The 16088-nt window shown below is 36.8% G+C and overlaps 1 protein-coding gene across 1 annotated transcript in view; it reads right to left on the minus strand.

Moving 5' to 3' along the window:
- The window catches only part of LOC129239460 (otoferlin-like), a 196337-nt gene that overhangs the window by 5996 nt on the left and 174253 nt on the right, over positions 1 to 16088 (minus strand). The window contains exons 11-19 of the mRNA XM_054874961.1: positions 4813 to 4969; positions 3753 to 3939; positions 3595 to 3690; positions 2437 to 3120; positions 2159 to 2356; positions 1982 to 2098; positions 1567 to 1920; positions 442 to 1511; positions 1 to 370 (exon numbers count right to left, since the gene is read on the minus strand). Coding sequence (XP_054730936.1) covers positions 1 to 370; positions 442 to 1511; positions 1567 to 1920; positions 1982 to 2098; positions 2159 to 2356; positions 2437 to 3120; positions 3595 to 3690; positions 3753 to 3939; positions 4813 to 4969 — 3233 coding nt within the window. The remainder of the gene's footprint in view (positions 371 to 441; positions 1512 to 1566; positions 1921 to 1981; positions 2099 to 2158; positions 2357 to 2436; positions 3121 to 3594; positions 3691 to 3752; positions 3940 to 4812; positions 4970 to 16088) is intronic.

Here is a 16088-nt window from a genome sequence, read left to right on the forward strand (position 1 = left end):
CTGACATACAGCCGTAGAGTTCATGCTCGTCCTATTAGTTTGCTGGTTCGGTGACACCTTTTCGCTGCTAGGATCATGCTTGCCGCGCGTCACGCCAGCCATACCTTTTGGGCTCAATTTTTGCACTAGTTTAGCTCCCTTCATACCAAATTTTTGCACATTGGTGGGTGTGGTATTGGGCGGTGGAGTTAGAAATTTTTCGGAGGTGTGTGACTTTTCCGTTTTTGTTAAATCGATAAGTCTTTCATAGGACCAAAAATATTTGGTCCACCAATCGCGACTAAGCTCGTCGTCTTGATCCTGATCCTTTAATATTTCATTAAGGTTACTATTTTGGGAACCCTTCTTCTTCGATGCCTGCTTTTTGGCGCTAGAAAAGTGCATTAGAAATCATGAAAAGGCAAAAGCAAAAACTACTTAAACTAATATAAGTTCTCTTACAGCTTTGTAACACATGCCGCACCGTAGAGTGTAAATTGATCACAGGATGAACGGCGATTACCATAAAAGTCCTTCATATTAGCTTGTTGCGCATTGGCCGCTATCATCGCTTGCATATTGAAGCCATCGACGAGATTACTCAAGCTGTCCTCATTCAACGGTGCGGATAGTATAATCTGACCACCCATTGTTTTGTATTTGGTGATGTCCTCTTTCGGTGGTGGTTTGTAAATATAACGATGTATAGAAGTGATCTGATGGGTGCCCACCAAAGTATATCTACCGAACGAGCGACAGTCTACACAACGTATAGTTATTGGAGGCGCATAGGTTTCCTCGAGTGGCAACTCCAATTCTATTGATTTCAGCATGCTAGGGAAATTCGGATTTTTCTTTGCATTCTGTATAATGTTTGAGCTGAGTATTTTTCCCGAGCATTCAACATCGATGCGTGGTTTATCGACCGACATTAAGTGCACACGCTTTAGATCGCGCAAGCCCCAGAAGAGCACTTCTAATTTGAATTTCGCCAAGTGCGGGCGCACCTCTTTTGGCACTGGAAAAATGGTACCCGGTGGTGGTGACGAATTTTTCTCTTTAATTTTCTCCTGTTGACTGCTTGGCAGTTGTTTGGGCTCGGTGAGACGTGGCATATCGGTGGAACCAATTTCAAGCATCTCGAAAGCGGCCAACAATTCACCGGCATTCTCATGTCCACGCACAATGTCAAACCATTCTAGCGTGGGCGTAGTGTAAGCATTATCGCGTAGCTTTACACGTGGTTTCGCAATAGCGCGTCCAATGAACTCAGATTTTCCGACTTTATCTTGATCATAAATCTCTATAATAATGGTGGGTGGATCTTTCTTGATTTCATCTTTTGTGCCGAAGACTAGAATTTCATCAAAGACCAGTAGCTCATCCCAAGTAGGGCTCAATGTTTCCTCGATAACTTGTGTGGTCTTAGCAAATTCAGTAATATAGACCGTGGCATATGGGTCACTGAGACCGGAAGCGTCGGAGCCGATAAGCGAGCGCGCTTGATAAATGTGTGCGCGCAGTTGAAAGGTCTGCGAAATAAAAGGAGAGTGAGTAATAAGAGAACAAATGTTACACAGAGCTTACAGATTTCTCAAGATAATGTATGTTATTAGGCGCCATTGCGCCTGGTCTCTCCGCATTGCGCAGCTCATGTGATAGATCATAACCGATGGGCAGACCCTCGAAGAAATGCCCCTTATGACCGACAACGCCCAACCACAAATAAATAGATAGTTTAGCTTGTATAAACCAGCTAGCTGGCCCTATCGATTGATTACCAGGCAATCTTAAGAATATGGTTTGTATCTTAGCGCAGTGCACGCCACACTCTTCTTCCATGTTAGAGTAAATCAATTCGCGGGCGGACATACGATGATAGGCATAACGCTTACCATTGGCAATAAGCCATATAAAAATATCCGGTAACGAGTGTTGAGGCTACGGTGTAAAAAATTGTATTTAAATGCTTAGCAGAAGAAGAACTGTTTGCTCTACTTACATCGTCGATAAGAAATTTCAGTTTTTGTTGGAACGTTTGTGCGGTTTTAAAGCGTTCCTTGAGCGAACTGCGCGTTACCAAAGCGCGCAGATTTCGTGCCAAGTTGCCAAGATTTTCCTATGTGAATGATATGTTAAATATGTATGTGTTTAAAAATTGACTATTAACAGTATTTACTATTTCACTTTGGCATAGTTTAATGCGCTCTTTGTCCAACTTTGTCTTGCCGCTGCCCGGTCCAACTGCATTCGCTTTCGTTATACTAAGATAGCGCGTACATGCTGATGCTAGGTCCTCAAGAGTGGCACGTAGACGCACCTCTGCCTTAACGTCTTCCTCCTCAATAAGTTTACTTGTCTTCGTCAAGCCCTCTTCCTGCACAATGAATATTTACATTAATGGTATGGAGTTGTGCAAATCAATTCCTAGATATATGTATATGTGCTTAAACCTACCAGTTTCTCTGACATTTTCGATAGCATATTACTATTGTACATACGACGCCTCAGATCTGGCAGTGTACATCTCACATCCATGCATGGTTTGTAGTCCCAGTAAGGCAGATAATAATGTGACTTATCGTGGCTGATGGGCTTACAAGCGTTTGTAACGCTGCTGAATGAAGTTGTGTCGACCGTTTCCAGCACACAGCCGTCCTCACCATCTTCTGTGGCCGTCGAGAAGCTTTCATTATGACCGTCTAGCGAGTTACCCGCATTACCCATACTCAACTCAAAGAACACCGTCTTATCGCTGACTTTCTTATCCAACATTGATGCTTCTATAATAGAACCGAAAAGGAAAAATTCCTCATTGCGTGAGTAGGAGGACTCCGAAATCGGGTATGCCGGTTCGAGTTCAACATTTTTCTCTGTAGTCATTTCGATGTTGTCGGTAATTTCAGTGCGTATAGCGATTAGTAGACGTGCGCGATAACTGACTCCTTCACCCAAGCCAGTGTTTAGGTTAGAGTGTTGATCGAGTAGCGTATAGTCGCGTGTAGATCCATAGAGATGTATGAACGAGGGACCGAAAGTGGGAAGAAAGCCTCTATCGCCATCATTGGATACTTGTTTGAGATCAATGTAATGGGTGCCGATAATGGCAGGTTTCATGGGATCAGCATCACGCAGTTGAATCTAAGAGAGAGGGGAGAGAGAAAGATAGAGAGACAGAGAGTTAGGTACATGTTGCTTGAGAGAATACAGAAGGGGCGTCTATCGCAGGATTGACACTCAATTAATGTGACAGCTCAAGGAACGTAATTATAGAATTTTGTTTAGCACCATTGTAATTATTTATAATTATATTTCATATAAATAAATAAATAAATTATAGAATTTTGTTAACATAATTTTCTTCAAACATCAAATAACATTTTTTTTACTACTATCTTTTCTAATTTATTCCTTGTTTGCGATAACCTAACCTTATTTTTAATTTTTGCTTACAAAAGCTGAATTATTGTCACTCTCTTTTTAGCTCTCTCACACCATTAATTTACAATTAACATACATTGCGTCAAAACTTACGCTCAATTTTCTACTTCAGCCTGGGAATTCTTATATTTATTCTATAATTCTTAGTAAGTTTCTGACTTTGAAGTTACTTACCTTAATACGCTGGCATAGTGGTGGAAACATTTCGGTAAACACCAATTGTTCATTCCAAACTGGTGCATACGCATTCTTCTTGACTGTGGTTTTCCCCTTTGTATGATAAAAAAAAACTATTTCAGAGCCTTTTGAGGTTATAAAGTGCGCTAACTTACCATCAGCCCTGCGAAGGAGACTTGCACATAGGGGCTGACCAAATCTTTTGATTCGCCAGTAAAGGCTTTCTTCACATTCGCCATAAGCGAAGAATTCATGCGAGGTAAACCATCAGCGCGGTATATTTTCACAATAAACTTGGCACGTTGACGCTCAATGGGTACGCCAACGGGTAGCAGTAGATTGCTGGTTTGAACAGAAACATGGAAAATTCAATAAATTAATTCAGTATTGGCTACTCCATTCAAGGGAATGCTGTATTAAAGCTTTCTCAAATTCCTTTCATTTATTATTCGTATCAATGATAATATCATATGATATGTAACTAATTTTCCTGCCGGGAGCGAGGTACTGTTATCGGTTTTGTAGTTTGGCAACAAAACTGCGTATGCCTCTGGGCGAACAGCTGGTACACGAAAACTGAGTTACCACTAGTTTCTTATGAAATGCATCGCTTCTCAACCGAAAAATATATTTCATTCATATAAATTTAAATAAAAGGTGGTAATGGGAATTTAAAACAAGTGTAGTAGAGCTTTTTAAAAGCAACAGCACTAAAAAATCTAGATGAATAATTCGAATTTTTTGAAATGTTTCGTAGGTGTCGTATTATTGTATGTCATCAACTTTAAATAGCTAAGAATATATTCTGTGGGCTCACAAAGTATCGTACAAGAAACTTTATGGATTTTCAGACAGTTCAATAAGTAGTTGGCTTTAGTTTCGAATCCTCTAAATATTTATTTAGTAATTACAAATTTTAGGACATATGACAATACAACACTTATTACAACTTAAGAATCGTCTAAATATCGCATGCGTTTCGCTCATTTTATGTTATCAGAAAAATCACAAAAACTCCTCAGTGTATGCCTATAACGAATATTGTTATAAAAGGTGCACATTTTGGGGAGCTTAGTGGTTCGTATCATCTTTCCCAGTATCTTTTTCTGCTTTAATCGACTAGTGCCCCTTTAAGGCCTTCATGAATTTGATTTTCGAAAAATTTCATGTATTCATATGCAATGTTGTGTGAAACTTAAATAAAATTTCACTTACGCTTCGATGTCATCAGGATCTTTTTCAGATTTTTGAGGCACCTTCACGGTATCACCTTTGCCAATTATGCCAATATCACATTTCAAATAACCTTTTGGGCCACTATAAAAGTCATCTGGATCGGAGAGCAACGCCCATTTGTGGTAGAATTGGTGATCTGTAGAAAAATTAATATTTATTCGTAATTATAAAACAATAATAAAGTTTGATAAAAAAAATTTATAAAATGCATAATAGTAGAGGAAAAAAACATGCAAACATTCAGAAAAGAATTCGGTGCTGAAACATTAACTGCCGTCCAGATAGATACATACCATACCATATGTGTATTTATGTATGTAACAGAAATTCGAATATGAAAATGTATTTACACATTAAATGCTATTACATGGATACTGGATGACTATGGTGGACATTTATATGTAAAATATTTGAAAATTAATATGTATCGATCGATAGAAGAAAGATGAATATACTCAATTCGAACAAAGTGTATGAAATGGAGACAGAAAAATCCTCTTTTATAGGAACAAAGCAACATTGATGAATATGTCTGAACATTTTTTGTTTTTGTTTTCCTTAAAACATAAAAAGCAATCCATTCATACCTATGCCTCTGAATGAGTATGTATTAATGCTTACTACTTGCCGCTTATATTAATTTCAATTGTTTTGTTTTTTTTTTTGGTTCGAGCTTTTTTCAACATACTTTAAGTTACTTTATTAGTTATGTAACCGCTAAAGTAAATTTCACTTTAAATAAAAAATATATTGTATATATAGCCCATTTATTTATTATTTATTAGAAGCTTTGCAAACAGTATTTTTTTGAGTTTACTTGCTGCAAAATTTTTAATATCTAAATATCGGGACTAGTCCCTGGATGCCGGGATTGCATTACCGAGATCCCAAATCTCCGTTGATCGAAAAAATCGAATAAGATTACATCCCCAATACTTAACAACATATATAAGGTTCTTCAATGAGTTTTGTGGTTCGATAAGAAAAACACAATTTTATGGTTTGAAATGCACTTTATTATTCAGTATAGTCTCCTTGAGCATCACTTTTTCTAACGATATTCCAATTTATGAATTCAATCCCTGAAGTGAAAATCTAGAAGGGCTGCAAAATACGCTTCCACAGCTGTTATGACCGCATCAGTTGATGAAAAACGCTTCCCACACTTAAGTAAAATTTTAGGTTTGGAAACAGATGAAAGTCGTTAGGGGTAAAATCTGGTGAATACGAAGGTCCAACAATCCGCACTTCAATTCATGGATTTTGGCCATTGTCAACATACCTTTGCGACATGGTGCATTGTCCTGATAAAAAATTTTTTTTTTCTTTTCTGGGGGTTTTTCACGAATTTTTATCTTCAGCTGGTCCAAAAGGTTAAAATGATATTCAGAATTAATTGCTTTACCGGTTTGCAAGTGATCCGCAAATAAAATTCCTTTCGCATTCCAAAAAACTGATGCTGACACCTTCTTGGTCGATTTCTACACACGAAGCCGAGGAGTCAGGTTAACACTACTTTTAGCCTCTTATTTTGGCTTAGGGTCATGGTTATGGATCCAAGCCTTATCCATTGTGAAGAATCGATGCACAAAAGTGGATTTCCTTTTGAAAACGCTTTAAACGTTGCTGACAAAGTCACATTCGAGTGTGTTTTTGTTCCATTGTTAGCGAATGCAGAACTGATTGTGCACACAGTTTCTGAAACCCAACGATTCTAGGCTTACACTGCCTAGGGCTTCTACTTAATCTCTTTCAATCGCTTGACGATTTTCGAATACGTTATCCGGTCTTTTTTCTATGATTTCTGGTGTTTTTGCTGTTTTGGACGTCGCCGACGTGGATCGTCTTCAAGGCTTATAGGACCACGTTTAAATTCAGCAACCCATGTCTCTACTGTATGAGTTGATGGCAAAAAGTCCTTATAAATTCTCAACATTCGCTCATAAATTTTCGTTGGCTTTAAGCCTTCTGAAAATACTGTGACACGTGGGTACTAAATGGCTTGTAAGCAAGGAATGAATTCACGGAATATACGAATATACGAACATAACAGAAAATAATTTAGGCTAGTACTTATTGAACAACCTGGTATATACTAGGTTAAGAATCGCTATTTCGAGGTATCACTTTACAGCTATTCCTCGAGATGCATGATACTTGAGTTGCACGATTTGCGAGTTACACGAGAGAAATTGCGGCATTTCCTCAAGTTATACGGTATTTGAGTTACCCGGGTTTTTACCAATTTTCATAAAAACGACAAACCTCTATTCATTCCATTCCAACTTCTAATGCCCAAACTGCAAGTTTCCCCAACAACATATGTTTCTTGTGGTAGTTTCCTTTATTTTTTCTTTTTGTATGAGCTTCTGTAACCAGTTGAAAACGTGACAACTCAACGCTATCGAGATCAAAAAGGAATGCAAAGTAATTTTCATTCATTACAATGTATCAACAGGCCAAGCAGCGCGTGCTAAGGTAAGGGTAAGAAGTGCTTAGTTGGGAAGCACCATTTAGGTGGTTTATTTAACAGATTTAGCTTCAGCTGATTACTTTCTGCTGTCATCGATACGGTACGTGTTTGCAGAGCAGCACTTCGTTTTCTACGGAAACGTGAAAAATAGCTAAATGATTGGTTTGGCTGAATGTGATAACCGCCACTTTGAATAAAATAATATATAAAATTTCCTACCAGTCCGAATAAAAGGCGGGTGTTTGTTTTTATAAAAAAGAGATTTAATAGGTTCTATTGGAAATGTAATCGAATCTACCTATGAAGTTATAAAATAAAATTATTGAGAATAGTGATACAAAAATAAAAATAGAACCATCGCCGGACTCTTCGTTATGGTCACACCTGTCAACTTCAAAATCTGATATCTACTCCGGTAAATATTTTTGGGTTGGGGAATAAGTTCGTTACGTTTTTACATTTTCTTTTATTTTACAACGATTTGTTTGGAGTTTGGCTAAGGGTAAGAATTCATTCGATAAAACTTGTTCTGCTCTACAAAACTATGGTAATTGTATTTGTGAGTTATTTCATTTTTTATTAGTTTTGAGGCTTTTGAGGAGGCAAAAATCAACATTTTCGACATAGGCTCTTCTTTGCTTTTCTTCGATGTCAAAAAGCTGCCGAAATGGCCGGGGACATTTGCGAAGTGTATGGAGAAGGTGTCATAGGCGAGTCTACAGCAAGGAATGGTTTGTAAAGTTCCCGTAGCGGAAGGCGTCTCAAACTACGGTCGCCAATCCAGTCGTGAATCGGCGGAAAAAATGAACTGCAATCATAAAACGATTCCTGGCTGTTGAAGAAAGGAGCGTCCGGTGACCTTAGTCGTCTAGCTGCCAAACCCGGACATTTACAGAGAATGTGCTCTACAGTCTCCTTCTCTGAAAGGTCCCCTCAGCTTCTGTCATGGGGGTTAAATGGTAACCCTAACTTTTCCGCGTGTGTGCCAATAGTCCAGTGACCGGTAAATACAGAGTTTGGAAATTGAATGGCGAGGAGTCCAAAGGAGTCCTTCATAAATTGTACTGGGTTCAAAGGGCTTTCGAAATAGCACAGAAGAAATGAAGTTCCCCTTTAACAACTGTCAGGGGGATGCCGATGGCCGGATAGGAGGCCTCTGAGGTCAATTCAGTCCCCTTCCTGGCAAGCTCATCAGCAATTTAATTTTCGTCTATGTTCTTATGTCCTGGAACCCAGATCATAGGAATGTTACCTGCACACCCAAGAGATTTGATTTCATCCTTATATGAGTTTACTAATTTCGTTCTGCACCATGGCGTCATCAGAGCCTTAATCACGGCTTGATTATGGGAAAAAATGTTAATATCTCCCTCGCTCCCGCGTTTCCTATCAATCACCTTAATTCAATGGGACTTACCGACAAAATGAAAGTCTGGGTACCTCACGAGCTCAAAGAAAAAAACAAAGAAAGTCGCCTTCACATTGCTTCACAGCATCTCGCCCGCTATCGAGCAACACGCAGTCATAAACTGCGCTTTTTGTACAGGAGATACGCCAAAGTCGAGAGTCAAGCCGGATCTTCATCCAAAGAATGTCATGATATGTGCTTGTTGGGACTGGGAGGGCATGGTGCACTGGGATATGCTTGAAAAGTATGCCACGGTCAACAAGAAACTTTACATTGCCTAGTTAATATACATCGCGTGAATGAGCCTCTTCCACTGAAAAAACATGATCGACATGCTCAAACTATACTCCTTCACGACAACGCCAGACGCCATGTTGCACAAGTCGTCAAAGCCGCACTCCCGACCGATTACCATCTTTTCCGCTCCCTGTCAAACCATATGAATGGCGTTACCTTCGATAACAAAGAGGTCTTTAAACTGGTTTAACAACTTCTTTGACACCAGACCCGGCGATTTTTGACGGAACGGCATCAACAAATTAGTCAAGAGATGGGAAGAGGCTGTAAACAACAACGGCGAATTGATTAACTTATTGATATAGTTATTTTTCTTTGTTTTAATAACAGCTTGCGGTAAAAACGCTACGAACTACAACCTTATATATACCTGTTTCTAATCTTTTTCGCGATTGAAAACTTTAGAAGAATCTTGCTTATTCAGAATAGATCACGACTCAGATTTTGAATTTGAAACACCAAACATGAGATTAACAATATATTTTTACGAACTCTATCAAACCAACTCATACAACATTTCATTCAATTTGTTCCTCACCTACCGAAACATCATGTTTTCAAGACTCTATCTATGACAACAATTAGCAGTTTCAGTGAAATGTTTAGAATTCGTTCAGTAACGCTGCTACCACAATTACGAGGGTCGGCCTAAGAAGGAAGAGAAATCATTGAAGGAAGGATTATAACTGAAGCGCAATCCATGAGCAGCCTGCTGCTACTGAAATAATTCTAAAATTACTCATGAGTGGAAAATGTTTTAGTATTCGACAATTGTCAACGCCCAAGCAGGCTATCAACCTATCTTTTTCGAAAGTGGCGCAGTAAATGCCTAGGCGATTTGATGTGAGTTGAACAACGGGCAGCGAAGGTTTCATCCTCATGATTATCGTCGCCAATTAGAAACACTAAGTGCTGCCAAAAACCTGCTGACATGGGAATGTGGAGAAGGTCACATTCCCATGTCAGCCGGTTTTACGTAACGGAACGACACAGAGTTCTCTGAATTTTCCGACCAGGGGTTTTTCTCCATTTGGGTTTTCTTATGAAAATAGGTATTCCTTTGCTGCCACCCACAGTTGCATAGCCAGCTGAGCCGTTGAGTTTCTGTTTACTGCGTTATTTCTTTGCCGTAGTAAAAGCTCTTGCCATGATTTTAGTGTTTCGATGATGGCTCTACTACTTGTAGAAGAAGTAAACCTGAGAGGTATTAGTGTAGCTTAAAGTGGTATCGATAAATCGACCTGAGAAATAGCGATAGAAATAATTAAATAACGTGAACAATGTATCAGCGAAAAATTCCATAATTTTTGGTCAGTCAATTTCATTATCAGATGTCTGTTTATCAGATATAAGGAAAAACTTTCAGTAAAAAAAAAACTAGTAATGCTCGTATAAAATAAATTTGCTCGCATATGGAATTTGGCTAATAAATATTGATACTGACGTTGTAAAATATACAATTTTGATTTTATACATACATTTTACCTTATACATCCCATCTCTATCCTTTGTGAATCCCTCACTGCTGGATGTATTAAACATTTACCCTGACTTATTAACTCCTTCAGAGCGCAAGCTGATTTCTCTTTCACAGTTTCAACGGGCTCTTTTTGAAGCATAATTTTTTTTAGAAAACAGATGGGAGTGCAGGAATAAGACGAATTATTTACCACTTAGATCCTGTAGTTGCATAGAAACCTATTGTAGGATAATGCAGAATAAGCTGGCGCAAATTCTTGCTTAAAAGCCTATGCTTAAACTCTTCGAGGCGAAACAAGAAACCAACTAATATTTTATAACCGAAGGCTATGGCGTCAATTTATAGCAACTTTTCACACAAACAAACACCCTAATTTCTAAATTATGTTAAAGTGTTAAAAAATAATTTTTTGTTCCTAAAGCAAGGATTCTAACTGAACACAGCATCACAGAAGGTTGAGCAAAAAATGTATATTGAGAATAATCTTTTACCTTTTATGAACTAATAACTCTGCAAAATACGTAAAAATATTGGCATTACTGATAAAGCAAATGGAATTGACAGACAACGGGTTTGTAATAATGCAGATAAGTATCAATGAAGGATAACTGCTTGTTAAAAGCTAAGTGCAAAGAGAATTGAAATAAATTGAATAAAAGCTAAAACGCAGCGGGCGATAAGTGCAAAACAAAGTACAGGCCAATCAAACAGACATATTTTATTATACACAGTGGCGAACATAAAAATAAGGACAAGCAGCATTTGCAGGGCAGGCTACTCTTATTAGTTATTATTATAAATTATTAGTGAACAATAGATATGAGATTTTGCTTTTACACGTGATTCGTTTAACTATTTATTATTATACTTTTTTATAATAATTTTTTTGAGGGCTTAGAAAATTAATGTTAATATTAAATATTTTCTAGAAGATGTATGATGGTGGCAAACTAAAGTTTATGTAATTAAAAAGTGTGTAATTTTGATGAAAATTTGTTGAATTTTTGTTAAATTTACACAAAGCTAGAAATCTAGATTTATATGGCCTTTGTAGGGGAATTAGCTATATTTTCATAAAAAATCGTTAAAATTAAATGAGAGACAAAACAAATTGTCAAAACTTATCAATAAGTTCTAGTGCCATAATTATTTAACGCAGTCAAGGTAAAAGAGTGTTGGCTGCCTTAGCCGAGGTATTGACCCAGTTCGATGCCTATTGCGGATATGAAAGATCAAATTGCAGAAAGTCTTTCTAATTTTCTAATATACAGTGGTTACGGATTGGCAGAAAATGAAACACCTTCGATTGCATTTGTGTCATAAAAAAGCTACTCTCTGCTATTCGAACTTTGCATATGTAGAGTTCATACTTTTTTTTGTTTATTTTAATTTTGTTAATTTTGAAATTTTAAATTTGTGTTAATTTTGAAATCTTTTTAAATTCTAAGTCAAAAAATTAAATTTTCAATTATTCTAATATTTTTGTATCTTTTGTGAACTTTTAAATTTTGTTAAACAAAACCTAAAAATTTATTTAATAACAAAAAAAATAATAATTCAACCTATTCAGCATGAAATTGTAGGTCCCTCTATTAGAAGATGAACATCAACACGCACACCACAACAAATTTTGACTGCCTTGCTGAAATTTCCTTTGTTATTGAAGCATATTTATGGTCTTACATCTGATATTTCACGTCGGGTATTTTTTTTAAAGCTTCAATGGTTTTTGGCGTCTTCACATAAGCTCTATTTTTGAGATGGCCGTACAAAAAATAGCCCAAACGCCTTAAAACGGGTGATTTAGGCACGCAAATCGCTGCAGAGTATAGAGAAATTATTCCTCATGGGAACTTCGGTTGCAATAAATTCATTGTTTCGTTGGTGACTAGTCTCGCTTAATACTGTCAATGTTTATATAATCAGCAATCGTTATTAACCCATCTCTATTCTTATGAAAGCAGTTCAGTTAACGCAATTTGTACTCACTTCATTACTTGCTCTTAAAGGAGCAATATTTTCCATTGAGCGGGCATTGGCGTTTTTGTGTCTTGCACAGAGACAGGCGCCTAAAATTTTTCAATTAATTTTTTCATTAATTGTTGGTTGTTCCTACTGATAATTTCCAGCCCCACCATTTTTGTAGTGGATTTTAATTATTTTTGTTCGTCTCCCGAGCAAAATCTGGTTTTAGTAATATAATTTGCAGATTTTCTACTTCACATCTGATAAAAGAGAAACCATCGAACTGTGACAGCTGTAAAATAAAACGGCTAAAAGAGAAGCTCGTACTTGTACACTGTAAATATGATTAACGACCTTTTTTTACACTTTCAACAGAGAGGCATATTTTTAATATTTTCGTTCAGCATACTTGGAAAGTTAGAATATAAAGCCTTTACTCGAGACTTAAAAGCAACCTGCGATGCTTGAGTAAATATCTTTAAATTCTTTCGTAAATTACGTCCAGAGTAATAGCACTACTACACCCAAAAAACTTTAGTAAATCGTGGAAATTTACTAGCAAAATTGACAAATTGTGCATCAGACACTCAGAGCACATCGTCAACGTTACAGCGCAGTATTTTCAAACGGCAGTAGAAGTATCAACTTGCTCGAAATTATTTTTAAACAATCAATTAAATTATATTTTGCAATTCAATAAAACATAAATATCGCCCCTTTCATTGATTCCTTTTTATATTTTATTTTCACAAACATTCTTTACCTATTAAAATGCATGAACGCAAATGTACGAATTTTGAAAATAGCAAAAACTGTTTCTCCAATGTGAGATGCTGATGGATAGGAGGCGAAAATTTATTATGACTGCAGGCGTGTACAAACGTCAGAACAATCAGCATGATTTCCGGCTCTACGCACACACACACATGTACGGGGAGTATAAAAACAAAAGCATGCATATCCATACACACGTACATACACAAGTTTGAGTTTTGTTTGAGTGGGCTCTCTTTTTGCAGTTGAGAGTGAGATACACACAAGCAGACAAAAACTATAATTATAGCTTTAACAAAATGGCCCAGCAGGCATTTTGAAGTTCACAGAATGTAGGCTAACCAGAGTAGGTGAGTAGTGTTTGTGTGAATGGTCATTTGTGCAATGAATTTCCAACAAAACAAAAGCAGCTGTAATAAAAAAAATTGAAACAATGTTTTGTAGCAACCTTTTGAAGTATGAAATTCCGACAGTATCACAAGTTAGCTGTGGGGAGAACTTCGAAGTTGGTTTTCATATAGAAATCTTACTGAAACGTATACGAATATACCGTAGGTAATTTGAAAACGTTGTTTTTGCGTTACATATGTACAAGTACTCGTATCTATACCAAAAATAGTTACGTTAGAAATTGCAACAATAAACAACAATATTTCAGTTCATATTCAAGTACAGTAAAAATTTTCTAGAGAAAAGTTTTTTTTTTATTCTTTGATAATAAATAAATATACTTTTAAATGACATTTTTAAGAAGAACTCCATCGAAATTGTTCGTAAATGTATCAAAAATTAACCGAAATCATCATTGAAATTCATGGAATCGGAGTTGAACATCTCCAAAACATCGATTTATTGTAGTTTAACTGATCATTTGGGTTTACGAAGGGTCTGTGTACGTTTCATTCCGTACAAGTTAACTGAGGACCAAAAATTGGTCAGAATTCGACATTCGAAAGACCTCTTTAAAGAAGCGCGAAAAGACAAGAACTTCTTTTACAACGTTTTGCGTCCGTAGACGTCATCCAAAAGGCTTGTACAGACATCCTGAAGGACATTCCGGTCAATGGCCTGAAACACTCTTTCGTAAAACTTTTAGATCGCGCAAAACAGTTTTTCGAAGCCTGAACAAAATCGAAATTATCAGAACAAAACTCCTGTCGTTTCTATTTCAGCTCAGATTTGTTTACTTTGGACAACCCTCAACCCACAGCTTTAGAAAACTGTATTCCGCAAAAAAAAACGAGCAAAATAATCGGCACACTCCATCTCGTTGCCGGCTGTAAGATTATTCTTGAGAAATCGTATCTCCATTATTTGGGATAAAACTCTCCGCCATTTTATATACACTGGGCTAAATATAACTATTGATCAGGGACTTATTGACTATTTTTGATAAGCGCAAAATTCTTGATGATTTTTAATAATTAGTTTCCCTGACGGTGCTGAGCATTTTCTCCATATTTGGTTGTAGCTAAAGAGCTAAAGCTCTAGCGCCATTTTTATGTGAGCATACAACTGTTGGCATGAAACGATGTTAATATAATATTATGAGTTTGGTGGTAAATGAAAATAAAGCGTAAAATCTCTTGCTATCAAACAAACAATCAACGCTCCCAACTACATCAATTTTGACAGCTATAAGTTTAAAGCAGTTAAGTACTCCGTGTGGTGGCGCTAACGGGATTTTACATAACGTTATTGAGAATTTAATGAAGAAGTTATGTGAGTGAAGATCGAATGCTTAGCTGAATTGATCTTATAAGCTTTTCTCTCCAATTGAAATCCTCATCTATTGTCTGTAACAGACGTAGTGATATCTGCTACCGAGGTCATGCGATCGAGTAAAAAGGCGGGAGTGGCGAGAGAAAAATCTATATATTCAAGTGATTAATTTTTTTCGGAGCCACCATTAGCAGTGTCAATGACTCTATCGACAACATGTGCTACTTGGAGTAAATAAAGGAGGGATAAAACCTTTTGAAAAAAAACCCGCTTTTTATTCATATCTCGTCGTATCACTTACGGTGCTCAAGCTTTAATTATGACAGATACAAATTCTATTGAAAACTTATAAACTTTTTTGTTGGCAAGAGCGCTTATCGAAGGCGATGAATTATTGCGCTGTATGAGTTGTAATTTGTATTATTACAAACGCTCCAGGTGCAAAAGTATTCGACGCTGCACCTGCTGAAGGTGGCATAGAAAGAATAATACCTCCTTTGAGTCAAAAAAAGTACGTGGAGAAGGGCTTGGCTATATTTAGTTTGTTTAACTTAGAACGATTATTTATTTATTTATTATTATATTTACTTACTTAGCCCGAGAAATTACAATCTTATAGGCTACCCATAGCACAAAGTAACTTAAAACCAATCAAATGTCATGATTTAAAAAACTAAAAGCGGGATTAGAAAGATTAAACATAAGCTGCCCTTGACAGAGAAAGGAAGATGGTAATGCTAAAATCATTAAATTAACGAATAAAGCGAGATACAGAATTAGCTGCATAATTAGTACTTATCTTAAGCCCATAGAATCGAGGAAGTTACGAAGAGGGCATTGCGGATCATTCAATCTGATTCATTCCAACAAATACGAGCAATCTACTCTACACTATTTATAATTTTATAAGTAAAAGTAGGACGGATAAGCCTATGTTTTTCAAGAGATATACTATAGGGCTTATGAGTAACCGTCATGAAGGATTTGAGGCCAACATTTAATGCGCAACTTTAGAAAATGTTTGTGCTATTGATGCGAGGGATTTGCAGAAGGAAGAAATGACTGCCACCTTTTGTTCAACCAAATTCGTTTAGGCTGCTACTGCGCTAAAAAGTTAATTTCTTCACCTACACAAA

The sequence above is a fragment of the Anastrepha obliqua genome, chromosome 2, assembly GCF_027943255.1.
Source record: "Anastrepha obliqua isolate idAnaObli1 chromosome 2, idAnaObli1_1.0, whole genome shotgun sequence".
NCBI lineage: Eukaryota > Metazoa > Arthropoda > Insecta > Diptera > Tephritidae > Anastrepha > Anastrepha obliqua.